The sequence below is a fragment of the Myodes glareolus genome, chromosome 1, assembly GCF_982192425.1.
Source record: "Myodes glareolus chromosome 1, mMyoGla1.1, whole genome shotgun sequence".
Lineage (NCBI taxonomy): Eukaryota > Metazoa > Chordata > Mammalia > Rodentia > Cricetidae > Myodes > Myodes glareolus.
The window spans coordinates 24,810,074-24,823,109 of record NC_142026.1 but is presented as its reverse complement, the minus strand read 5'-3'; the positions used below and the strand labels follow the sequence as shown (position 1 = coordinate 24,823,109).

The 13,036-nt window shown below is 39.5% G+C and overlaps 1 protein-coding gene across 14 annotated transcripts in view; it reads right to left on the bottom strand.

Annotated features, from left to right (window-relative positions):
• Positions 1 to 5,340: 5,340 nt before the first annotated feature.
• Mff (mitochondrial fission factor) overlaps positions 5,341 to 13,036 on the bottom strand; it is a 28,637-nt gene continuing 20,941 nt past the window's right edge. For 6 of the 14 annotated variants that reach the window (XM_085697625.2, XM_085697676.2, XM_085697642.2 and 3 more), the window contains 4 exons: positions 12,221 to 12,253; positions 10,679 to 10,738; positions 7,055 to 7,139; positions 5,341 to 6,088 (listed from right to left, as the gene is read on the bottom strand). In XM_085697625.2, the coding sequence (XP_085553751.2) occupies positions 5,957 to 6,088; positions 7,055 to 7,139; positions 10,679 to 10,738; positions 12,221 to 12,253 (310 nt within the window). In that variant the 3' untranslated portion in view covers positions 5,341 to 5,956. The remainder of the gene's footprint in view (positions 6,089 to 7,054; positions 7,140 to 10,678; positions 10,739 to 12,220; positions 12,254 to 13,036) is intronic. The other 8 variants (XM_085697661.2, XM_085697682.2, XM_085697678.2 and 5 more) reach the window with 3 other exon arrangements.

Sequence of the window (13,036 nt, the reverse complement as noted above, 5' to 3'; positions counted from 1 at the left end):
TCGCATTTCAAATATATGCTTTTATAAGTTCAATTATGGAGCTTCATCTGGAACGCTGAGTGGTTTTAGTGCAGAAAGTTCTTTTTGAAACCATCTCTGAAGCAACTTAAAAAAAAAAATCAACCTATCAAGCTGGACCATGGTGGCACACGCCTTTAATCCCAGCACTCAGAGACAGAGGCAGGCAGATCTCTGAGTTCAAGGCCAGCCTAGTCTACAGAACAAGTTCCAGGACATCAAGGACTACATAGAGAAACCCTGTGTGGAAAAGCCAATCAAAATCAATAAAACAAAGAAATCAGCCTTTCACATATAAAGCCTATTGTATATGTAGCACACCTCACCTGGAAATAAGTCATCAGCGGCTGATACTGGGGAGAAGTTAGTGAAGCTTTTTTTTTTTTTCCCCTGTGTATGTCGAAAAAACTTTTGCTAGACCTGATAATAGTTTGATGGTTATAGAAGTGGGTGTCTTGGTCTTAAGAAGCTGACAGAGAAACGCTGTACTTAGCTGACAGGCACATGGCAATTCACTCTACTCTGCCTTCCTACATCTTCTCATGGTTTACCGTAATACCGTGAAGAAAAAAAAAAAACCAGGCTTTTAAAAGTTGGTTTCTATTTATGCTGTTCTTTAAAAGGTAACAAGATGTATTTGCTGTATTAAAATGTTATGAAACAGAAAAAACGAAAAACCTACAATTTTCTGAATGTCATCCCTCCTGCAATTGATTTCAATTTTTATCTCAGCTTTACGGGGCTTATGACTTGGAAAGTGGGCGGGAGAGCTGGCTCCTCAGACAGGCGCTTGTTGCTCCTGCGAACTGAGGTTTGGTTCCCAGGGCTCACAGTGGCATGTCACAGCAGCCTGAAACTCCTCCAGCTTCCAGGGGCCCAGTGTCCTCTTCTAGACTCCAGGGCAACCAAGCAAACACAAACACAAATCAATCAGTCTTAGGAAGTGATTTCCGGAGTGAGCTAGACAGACGGCTCAGCACTTAAGAGTACTCGCTGCTCTTGCAGAGAGGACTTGGGTTCAAGTCCCAGTGTATACATGGTGGCTTACAATTGTCTCTAAATTCCAGAGGACCCGGAGCTCTATTCTGCCTCTGCGGGCAGCAGGCTCACATGCATTTACTTACATGGCAGGCAAAATACTTATAATAAATCTAAAAAAAAAAAGAAACCCGAACCAAAAAACCTTGACGGGAACTGAATTACAAACATTTACAAAAATTACAAACAATTACAAATGTCCACATAAGAGTACATCCAGAACTTGGAAGCCTTTTTCTAGCTCAAAATGCATCAAGACTTTCTCTCCAACCCCTCCCACCACCACCACTTAGTAATACTTGAAGGCTTAGCTTCAAGATATTTTTACCGTCTCCTGTGTACATGATCACAATTAACCAAGCCACACTCACCCAAGCCAGGAAGTTCTCCTGAAACATGAAGGAAGGTCTTTCTGTCTGTCTACCACAAAATTAAAAAGATTAAGAACCACTCCTTCCCATTCCTTCATTCATTAGCCTTTCCCCACTTTTGCTCCCCACTAAGACCTCGCCTCCAGATCCGTATTTCCGGCCCCCAAGTGTCTAATCTCCGACTGAGTCCTTTTCATCCTCAGCAGACCATCGCTATGAAGACTTTGTCAAACCATCTCATGCTGAGCATGGTTCCTTTGGCCCTCGTCTTAGCATCTTCTCCAGCTGCATCATTAAAATATCCTGACAAAAGCAAAGGAAGAAGAAAGGGTGTATTTGGCCGCCAGTTTAAGGCAGTCTACCACGGCAGAAGTCCAGGGGGCAGGAGCTTGTGCTGAAGCTGGTCACAGCCAGCCAGTCAAAGAGCAGCGGGGGATGGGGAGTGGTGGGGGGTGTGAATGCTTGCCGGTGCACAGTGCTCTTTCCCACTTTATATAATCCAATCCAGGACATGCTGGGGGTGGGGGTTGGGAGTTCTGCCAACAATTAAGAAAAGCCTTCTTACATTAACACAATCAAGACAACCCCCCCCCCCCCCCCGCAGGCATGCCTACAGGCCCATCTCACAAGGGGTTCTAACTGAATCCACTAACCACAAACCGTGACAATGCTTCTCTGGAGAACTGAACACAATGGTGTGTTACCATTTCTTTTCTTTTGGGTATATGTCTGCTGTGCGTTATCTGTGTGCACTGCCAGAGGAGGCAGTCAGGTCCCCAGACTGACATCACAGATGGTTGTGAGTCATCATGTTGGAGCTGGGAATTGAACCTGGGTCCTCAGGCAGAACAGCCAGTGCTTTTTTTGTTTTGTTTTGTTGTTGTTGTTTGTTTTTTCAAGACAGGGTTTCTCTGTAGCTTTGGGGCCTGCTCTGTAGCCTGTAGGTAGAGGCTGCTTGTTTGTTTGTTCCCGGCTGCCCAGACTTGAAATAGCCATACAAAAACACTTGTTACTAAACACTAAATTAAATCATTGCGTGGCTTATTAGTTCTAGTTACTGCTGCTGCTGCTGCTCCTCCTCTTCTTCTTTTTTTCCGAGACAGGGTTTCTCTGTAGCTTTGGTGCCTGTTCTGGAACTAGTTCTTGTAGATCAGGTTGGCTTCAAACTCACAGAGATCCGCCTGCCTCTGCCTCCCGAGTGCTGGGATTAGAGACGAGCACCACCACCCAGCAGCTCTAGCTTCTTACTGGTTAGCTCTTACATCTTAAATTAACCCATTTCTGTTAATTTGTGTATGGCCATGTGGCTGTGGCTTACCAGCAAAATTCCAGGAGGGCTGTCTCATGCAGGTGGCTACATGGTGTCTCCCTTACTTCACCTTTCTCCCAGCATTCAGTTTAGCACACCCCCCCACCCCCCAGCTCTATTCTGCCCTGCCACAGGCCAAAGCAACTTCTTTATTCACTAACCAAGAAAAGCAACACATATACAGGACTTCCCACATCAGCAGACCAGGCTAGTCTCAAACTCAGAGATCTGCCTGCCTCTGCCTCCCAAGCACTGGGATTAAAGGCGTGCACCACCACTGCCTGGTTGCAGTCAGCGCTCTTCATCTGTGATTCTTACACTGCTACACTGAGCTGTCCCACATTAGACCACAAGCTCCATGGGCGCTAGGACATATATTTTACTAACTTCCGGTGTAATCAGAGTACTGGTACAAGGCAGTGCCAAGCTAAGTATACTGCTGAATGAATGTAATCTTCAGCACCCAGACATTAGTGAAGACAATGCTTACTAATTAATATCAAACTGCTAACCAGACAAGAAATAAAAACAGGTAAAACAAATGCCAGCTCACGGTACTTGAGTAAACAAATTAGGACCTGAGATGGGTCTTGGACTTTACTCATCATCCTGGAAAGATCTCTGCTTGGTCAGAAAAACAAAGAGACGAGAGAGAGAGAGAGAGAGAGAGAGAGAGAGAGAGAGAGAGAGAGAGAGAGAGAGGGGAAGAAGGAGGAGGAAGAGGAGGAGGGGAGGGAGGGAGGGAGGGAGGGACAGAGAGAGAGAGAAAACGCCTCTGAGAGTGACATCATCATAGAAAATGGCTGCCAGGTTCTTTCTTTGTTCTTTAGTCTCTTGGGAACTGATGCTACAAATTGAATACCTAAAGCACACAGACCACCTGAAGTCAGCATCTTTTGAGGGCATTTGGTCATTGATTTGATATCCAAACTAGGAAATCTTCATTCTTTGAAACCTTTTTTCTACATTTACACACTTCTCTGTGTGCTTATGATGTGTGTGGATGTGCGTGCCCACCAAAGAGCTTATGGAAGCCAGAAGACAACTTCCGGGTGTCAGTTCTTGACTTCACACTCAGGTCCTAGGATCTGACAGCACCTTTATCTGCTGTGTTGTTTGGCCAACCAAAAGTCCTCACTATTTAGTATCTTTCTTCTCTCTCGCATCACCACCCTTAATCTGTCAATTCCTCAGCAACAGAAAATGCTTCTAAAATATTTCCAAAAGCAGAAAGACAAGTGTTGGGATTCTGAAAGTGATATGATCATTTCTGTTCCTCTTGGTTCTTTATGCGCATTAGTCCTGTCTGTATCTTACCCCCAGGCTCTAGAATCTTTTTTCTCTATGGTGCGGGAGAGAACTGTTATAGTCTGTCAATTATGTTTTAAATAAACGCTGATTGGCTAGTTGCCAGGCACGAAGTATAGGCAGGACAACCAGACAGAAAGTAGAGGAAGGGCAATGAGAACAGGAGTATTCTGGGAAGAAGGAAGCTCTTTCCCCAGTCCTGTTCAGACACCAAAGAAACAGGATGTGACCTGCCCCACTGAAAACGGTATCTATGTCTTTAACATAGATAAGAATAATGGGTTAATATAAGTTATAAGAGTTAATAAGCCTGAGCTTATTAGTTTATAATAATCAGTTTATAACTTATGTAGTTATATGTAGTTATATGGCCAATCAGTTTATAACTTATGTAGACCTCTGTGTGATTATCTTTGGGACCTAATGACTGTGGGAACTGGGCAGGACAGAAACCCCAACAAGCAGGCCCTCATGTTACATCTCTGTTTATTGATAATTCCATTTGTCTCTGTTCAAGTATTTAGAAAATATTCCTGACTATCCTGACTAGAATGGAATCTGTTCCTTTTAATACACCCTCCAAAGCCCTTGACCCCTGGGTAATCAACAACTTTTTCCTGATCACTGTAGGACATTCTATCTAAAAATGTTTTAGGTCTTTGTAACAACCATCAGGAAAAATAACAGCTTTTACATTAATCTCCCAGGAGTTCCTTTTACTTCTAGCCTGTTTGTGAAATCTTTTTCATGCCTGCTCAGCAAAAGAAGTTATACATTTAATTTATCAATTTAGTCACACTAAGTACAAGAAAGAACGCTCCTCCTGGATTAAAGGAGAAGCAAGAACATCAAAGTCAAATCTACCTAAGTCTTCAACCCCGTGGTGCAAAAGTAACTCATGATGTGTATGGAATATTGCACCTAGCTGGATTCTACTTGCTCTTGAAAAGAAACATACTTTTGAATATTAAAGGCTCCCAAACCTTGGCTTTACTCATGTTTAATACTTATGAGATTTGGTGTATTAGCAAGCAAATATTACAATAAAAAAAAGGATAAAGGGTTTTATAAAGCTGTTTAATTTTGTTTTAAAAACCTGAATCACTTCCACAGATCTAGTAAATTAGCATTTACAGTGGCAGCAAGCCTAGCGTCAGGATGGAGATCTGAGAAACCCAGGAGGCTCTTCTGACCCACATGTCACTAATGTACTATTTGATCCCAGGGCAGAAAGACTCAAATAAGATACTCAGCCCACAGTACCATTTATGAAATAAATCTTTCCATAGACATTGCTTTGGTTGACATTTTATTAAGTACACTACATTTATACTTTATTTTTTTAGTTTTTAAATTATTCACACATGGACTTGGTAAAAACATATTTTATAGAAAACTAAGATGAAAATCAGAACAACATATTGCACACAGATAAACTGCTGAATCATTAGGAGTTTTTACACGCCCTCTGTACAGGTGATCAAGAATTAGGTGGTTTGATTTTTCTTAAGTGCTGCACCAGACTATGACTTCAAAAGCATTAACGTTGTGATGCAGACACAAAAAGCATCTATCAAAGAAATTAATCATTTGAGCAACACTGTTTTCTTTTACATATAGTTTTCTAAACTCACTCTTTATGACTGTCATTTCCTTTTAGAGAATTAGCTGTACAGACTGATGAGGCCCCAAAAAATGATTTTCTTTAAAAACAAACAAACAAACCAAGAGCCTATTTACAAAACATGCAAAAGGAGAGTGTGTAGGTGCCACTGCAGAACTAGCTGAATGCAGATCAGTAACAGAACAGGTCCCTAAAACAGCATACAATGCAAAGACAGAAACAATGAAGTTTGCAAATCCTTTATATTTCCAGGTGTTGAGACAATATATGTGAATGCTGAGGTTACCTCTAGCGTCGAAACCAGAGCCAGCTATTAAGCAGCCAGAATGCTACAGTAATTGAATACATGACCATTTCTCTTTTAGCACGTTCTTTATTCTCCTCTTCTAGAAGTTGCAGACGTCTATTTAATTTGATTATCTAAGTGAAAGACAAATACAAAATAGTACTAATGAATACAGCAATCAGAATTTTAGAAAATAGTACATTAACTTGTCTAAGAAATTATTACATAGAAAGTTCTATTTGGATCAAAATACAACTATAAATAGAAAATAAAATACTACCTACAACTGCTTAAATTGACTTAAATATGCTTCTTCATTTGCATTCTGTAAATGTGAGTTAGGGAATGTGTGTAAGGACACTGCTGCCCTATGTCATTCTGGCAGGAACATGAAGTGTGTCAGGAGTCTATCCCAGCAGAAGGAGCAGAGGATGGCCGCTCCTCTCTCTGCCTCCTCCACGAGTCTCAGTTGTGTAGTCTTGGACCTGGATAACTGTTCTCAGTCCACTCTAATACTTAGCCCCAAATGACCTATTATAGTGGGCCCTCTGATATGTCACTCAGGTCTTTATTATATATTTGGCAGACATAATGAGAACATCAAATATGCCTTTCCTGCATGGGAATGTAAAGACAGCAGGAATGCATATGAAAAATAAGCACATAAGAAGTACAATTACAAGACGGGGCTTATGGGCAGGGTCATGAACTATGTATGTAGAGGCAGTGGGAAAATTCAAAGCAGTGGTTTCTAAAATGACGAAATTATATACAGTAACAAAGGTCCCCAAAGTGACTGTCTACCTATCAAAAGTAAAACAATTCAGGACTAGATTGGTTTACTGCTACATCACGATTCCTTGATACTGGCCTGATTATATCAATCATTTTGGCAGCAATGTTTTATGTTGGTCAGAAACATTTGAATGATGGCTTCACCAAATCTCTAAAGAATCTGAGAAAAATCAGTTATGGCTTATTAGATAGCCTGAATTCATGGGATCCACAGGAGAGAAAAACCATAAAATTATGTAAACTATTACTCTGAAATATTTCATGAACATAAGTTTAGGTTATATTTTATTTGGGGTAGTAATTACCTGACGTCTTAATGAAGCTGCATCTACCACCGTCATGTCGTCTGATGCTCCTTCAATGGCTGCATCTATGTTTGAAATGCCATACCTAGCAGATAAGATATTGAAACACAAATTAAAAATTAAGAGTAATTGTTAAGTCACGTGTTGTGTCTTATACTACTCAAAGAAGTATTCAAAAGACTCGTGCTTAACGATAAATAAGCATTTCTCATGTGAACTGACACAAGTAAGGGAAAGTAGCTTAAACCGACTACCTATGATGCTGGGAAAAAAAGAGAAAAACTCTTACTGGATACTTTTTTTCAAGGCAGAAAAATGCAGCAATGTTAAAGGAAGGGTTCCTGTCTGAAATGACCTGAGAGTCGCCACTGTAGGACACACTGACACATAAGAGTTATATATGAGCCATGTCCAGACGTCATTCTGTAGACAGAGACTCAATGGACGGAATGCAAAGTCAATAGACAGAAGACTGATCATTTATTACTCTTCCACTTCTGCCTGCCTTTCTTTTGCTATTTTTTTTATGTTACTTCTGATTTCTAGTTACTTTTTATTGTATTCTCCCACAAAAATGAGTGATCAATCTTTTAAACCTCTTCTAACTACACTTTGCTACAGAAGTATCTCAATAAGCCAACAAGAGGTTGCATATAAAATAGTAATGCTGGAAAATCACCAAGACAAAGCAAGGAAAAAATACTAAATGGTCTTTGTGTTAAAATGATTTCACTTCCGAAAGAGCAATGACAGTGGCATTGTAGAGATGGAGTCTCACATGACTGGTCTCAAATTTGCTATGCGGCAGTGGTCTTCCTACCTCCTGATCTTCCTACTTCATCCTACATCATACATGTGGTAGGTTACAAACATGTACCAAGCCTGGCATAAAATTTTAAAACAAAAACTAAAAAAAAAAAAATGTAGAAATGCCATTTCTTCCATTTGTCTGGGTTTCTACATTTTTAAGAAAAGAATGTGAAGTGTGTGTGTGTGCATGTGCGTGTATGTATATGTATCTGAGTATATTCCACATGGGTACATGAGGAGGCCAGGAGACAGCACTGGGTCCCCTGGAGCTGGAGTTACTGATGGTGATTATGAGCTGCCCGCACGTGTGTGGAAACTGCACTTGAGAACTCTGGAAGAGCAGCAAGCATTCTTAGCTTCTTAAGCCATCTTCCAAGCACCAGGTTTCTGTATTTTAAAATTCATTTTAATGAACACTTTTACTGAGATATATCTTATATACAAACAAATTTCTTTATATATGTGTATCTACTTTATATTCTATATGGTTATTTTAGTGAAATGACATGGTAACCTTTCTACAAGAATAGACTCTTAACTAAAATTAAGAGTTACTCTTACGTAAGCCACAAAGAATTGGCGCATGAATAACCTACTCCAATATTCCCAGCACCTTCTCATTACAGAACCTACATAACCTTACACAAAAGGCTATGAAGTAGAATTAACTATCTCACTCAGGCATGCTAATATGCCTAAGCACAAAGCTCTACTGTTTCGAATGTTAAAACCACCTTAGTAAAGCATGCAAAGTTGAATTTAAACAATTGATGGCATGCACCCATTTTAATCAACAGCATCTCTGACTTGAATTTTCTCTTATGGCTGGTCAGACTGTTCATATTAACCATGCCTTTTCTCTTAGAAACAATGTGTCTAGAAATATTTAAAATAAACTTCACCAGTTAGGAGAAATAAACTCGGTTTCTAAGTAGACAATAGGACTGTGAGTTTATAAACTGAGCAAACTACTCATGCACACTAAAACAGAATTATGAGGATTAGGGGGTTTAGTTCAGTGGCAAAGCATGTGCTTACCTGTGCACATCCCTGGGTTTGTCCCCAGAACCACAATAATACAACCTGGCCCCACAAATTATTAAATATTAATGGGGAAAACTATGGGTCAAAGATCTTTTCCTTTCTACATTTTATGCTCAAAATAAAACTTTTCTATTTCCCCAAGGTCACACAGGAAATGAGTAACTGGAGGGGCTATCAAAGAACATAGCACCTGGATCAAAGGTGAATGCAGGGCTGGTGACACTCAGCCAATAATGCTTACTTTCAAAAAGGGAGGACCTGAGTTTGATCTCCAGAACTCATGCCAAAAATAAGCTGAGCATGGTGGAGCATCCTTGTAATCCCAGTACTGGGGAGGCAGAGACAGGAAGATTCCTGTGGCTTGCAGGCAAGCCAATTTAGCCCAATCAGCAAGTTCCAAGCAAAGTGAGAAACCCTGTCTCAAAAACCAAGGCGGATAACACCTGGGGAATGACACCAAGGCTGACCTTTGGCTCTGCATGCATGTGCACTTCCAACCACAGATACCTCCTACCCCCTGCCATACACAAAAGTAAAGGAACAGACATGTTCATACACATCAACACACACACACACACACACACACACACACACACACACACACCCCACAAAGAAAACTAGTCTTAACAAAGAAATAAAGTATACATGAAAAATTACCATTTTAATACTAAGCCAGTTTTAGAAATATAAAGATAATTTTTATTTGTAAAAAAGTTAAGATTTCATCCTCAATTTAAAACAAAAAAGTATGAAATTATTTTAAACTAATATTGCATCTCTCAGAACTAAAAACTCCACTCACTGAAAACACCTTCTCAGAAAGTTAAAAGGGATTAAAAACCAATAGAATACTGTCAGGGGAAACTAGTGTGGCCTAAATTAGGATGCAGAAGAAATGAGCAAGCACAGTGGCCAGGGACACCAAGGCAACATGGATGAGATTAACAAAACATGCATGGATGGTTGGTTCCCTTTTCTCTTTTATAGCATGACAGGCTCTTCTGAAGAAGAGAAGAAAAGTTAGCACAATTCTATTTAAAACTGGTTTGGAAAATTAGTAACAGCATCAATAGTGACAGCATCTGTCTTCTGTGTCCTTACAGAAGACAGGAAACTCCTTGAAGGTTATGGTCCCTAAGATCACATTTGTATCTGCCACACCTTGTCCCTTCATATGACTTGGGCTTAGCATATCTGATAATATGAAAAGGGTAAACAGAAGAGACAAAGGCTCAACTCAATAGGTGATAAAAAGTTATGTACATAAAACAAGATTTAAGATTATATCTTTTCTTTATTTTAACAAAATCCCTTATAAATCTACTACAATACTGACTGTAAAGTATATCGGATATTCTTATTATACCATGCCATATTTTTTGGGGTGGTGGTGGGAGGTGTTGCAACAGGGTCTCACTGTGTAGTTCTGGCTGGCCTGGTACTCACTATATATATAGATCAGGCTGGCCTCAAAATCAGAGATCCATCTGCCTCTGCCTCTTGAGTGCTGGGATTAAAGGTATACACTACCATATCCTACCATAATTTTTATTATTATACAATGTTCTCATACATTGATGGACAAATGTCAGGACTAAGTACTGTTCCCACTCTTAGCAAAATACAGAATTTCTCGGAAGAGAAAGCTGCAGAGGCCTATGTTGTATACATGTATACAATCATGGTTCTGGCATGCATTATGACGTCCTGCACAATACAAGCTCCATCAAATCTCTGTGTCCTTTGGTAATCACAAAGTCTCCAAGTTACCTGACGTTGTCATGATGAGGATTAGAAGTGGCGGCAGCTGACCCACCACGCAACACAGGTCTAGGGCAGGTTTTTGCAGAAGACACAAGACAGAGTCAGGAAACAGAGTACAAAAATAAAGCAAAAACAAGACAAATAAAGTCAGATAGGATTATATTGTATGCTCCAGTACAATATAATGTCCCTCAAATGCTTTGAAATGTTTCATATGTCCTTCCCATTTTAAATGATTTTCATAATTTAACACTTCATAATTAAAAAACAAAAAGAACAATATGGAAAAATAGCACCAACATATGGTGCTGTTTAAAAAGTGTAATTCCTCTTTCCAACTGAAAAAAATATAGCCACTAGCCACACTAAAAGCATATCAAGAACCTGTTAGTAGCACCTGCATGATCATGGTTGTCATAAGTATAAACTAGGAATTGAAAGAAATACCCACTGCCCACACTTCCTTCCCTCTTGCTTCATTAGCTCTGATCAGTGAAATAAGCCATATGTCTTAGGGCAACTGTGTCCCGTAGGGAGACGACAGTATGTGAGTGTCTGAGCTTGAGACAACCACGAGTGACATACAGGGCTGCGTTAGGACCAAGTGCACTGGAAAACTTTGTGGGGCTTTTCATTTAGTCTCAGTCCATGCTCTGAGGTGACAGGACAGTCTGTCTTCTACCAGATTAAGTTGGAACCTTTCCAATCAAATTTGTTAAAATCAAGAAACATATTCTAAAGCTGCACCAGTGAACTGTCTTTAAGATAATAATCAGAGAGAGATGAGAAGAGGGTCCGTGTATGGACATTCTTCTAAGCCAGCAGGTTTGCCTCACTGTATGTATACTGACAACCACCACAAGGTTTGAAAACACATGTTCTATCTTTTTCTGATGTTGTAACAGTTGTGGAATATAAACCACCATTTTCTTTTAATTTTTTCTTTTCTTTTTTTGACACAGGGTCTCATATACCACAGTTTGGCCCCACGTTATGTGGAGCTGAGGATGGCCTTGAACTTCTGATCCTCCACACCCCACTTGATGTGGAGCTGGGAAGCAAAGGTTGGCCCTTTTTAATGCTATCAAGCACTTCAACTGATCTACAGTCCTAGCCCCTATATGTGACTTTAAAAAAAAAAAACCTCAGTCTATAAAGGAAAAATTTAACGTTGAGTTTCTGTATGCCCTCAAGTAACTACCAGTACTATATGCACCAAATAAGGATATATTTGGAGCCCAGAATAAAAGGGATTAAGAGACTTGAGGGAGAGACAGGTTTGGCTCATTCTGCTCGCTGTAGAACATGCTGAAGCACACATTCTTCAGATAGGTTTTTAAGTCTTCTACTTTGTGAAGTAAGAAGAACTATATACTGCAGTTACTTAAATTATAAAAATGTGAGAATGGCTAGCGAAATGAAGCACTTCTGTGTACTTGCTGAAGGGTTTTAAAGAGTGTGTTAACATGGACAACATGACCTGCCATATGAACATTCCACCACAGAGATTTCCCTTTACAAATGCAGAGCGATAAACAGTACAGTTACCTTTCACAACGTATCTCATTTTGTCTTCTCACACTGGCAATTGATACATATAATATAAAAGTAAATTAGACAGGTATTTGGCAAAATTAGAAACTTCATTCAAGTACCAGTTTCTACCATAAGAATGATTTAATATTAAAAAAAGTTCAATAGTGTATTTTGTAGTTAGAATAGCAAATGGGAAGGAAATCTAAGACTACCAAATATTAGTATTAGTTTGTAGACTGACATTTTTGAGTAAATAAATGCTCTAAATTAAGAGAATGCATTTCTTTTCTACAAAATATCAACTATTATAGTAATTAAACAGGCTGATTGGAGGACCAAGAATTAAAAGTTACAACATACTTCACAATACTCTATGAACTATAGTCTTCCATGTTACATATTTTATGGATACTTGCCAAAAATAGAAACCTTTCATACATTGGTTTCTTATTCCACTCATTCAAAAAGTAATACAGCCTGCTAAAGAAAAACTAAAAAAAAAAAAAAATCAAGCCACCCCCCTAAAAGCTTATGCACAACTCATGTATTAATGCTTAAATAATGTTTTACATGTAACAGACTAAGTTCTCTAGAAGATGTTAGTATTTTACACTGAGAATGAGATGCATAGCTCTAACAAATATAGAAGAGATGGGCAAGTTCTGCCCAGCATAGGACAAATCTTAACAGTGCTGTACTGCTACCAACTGGGAAGGGAACACCTGGTGATCGTTTATTCCTGATGTTTTGGTCAGTTTTCCAAATGTTCAGCACTAACTGTTGTGTATGAACTTTTGTAAGAGCACTTAGGAAGCCACTTGGTTTACG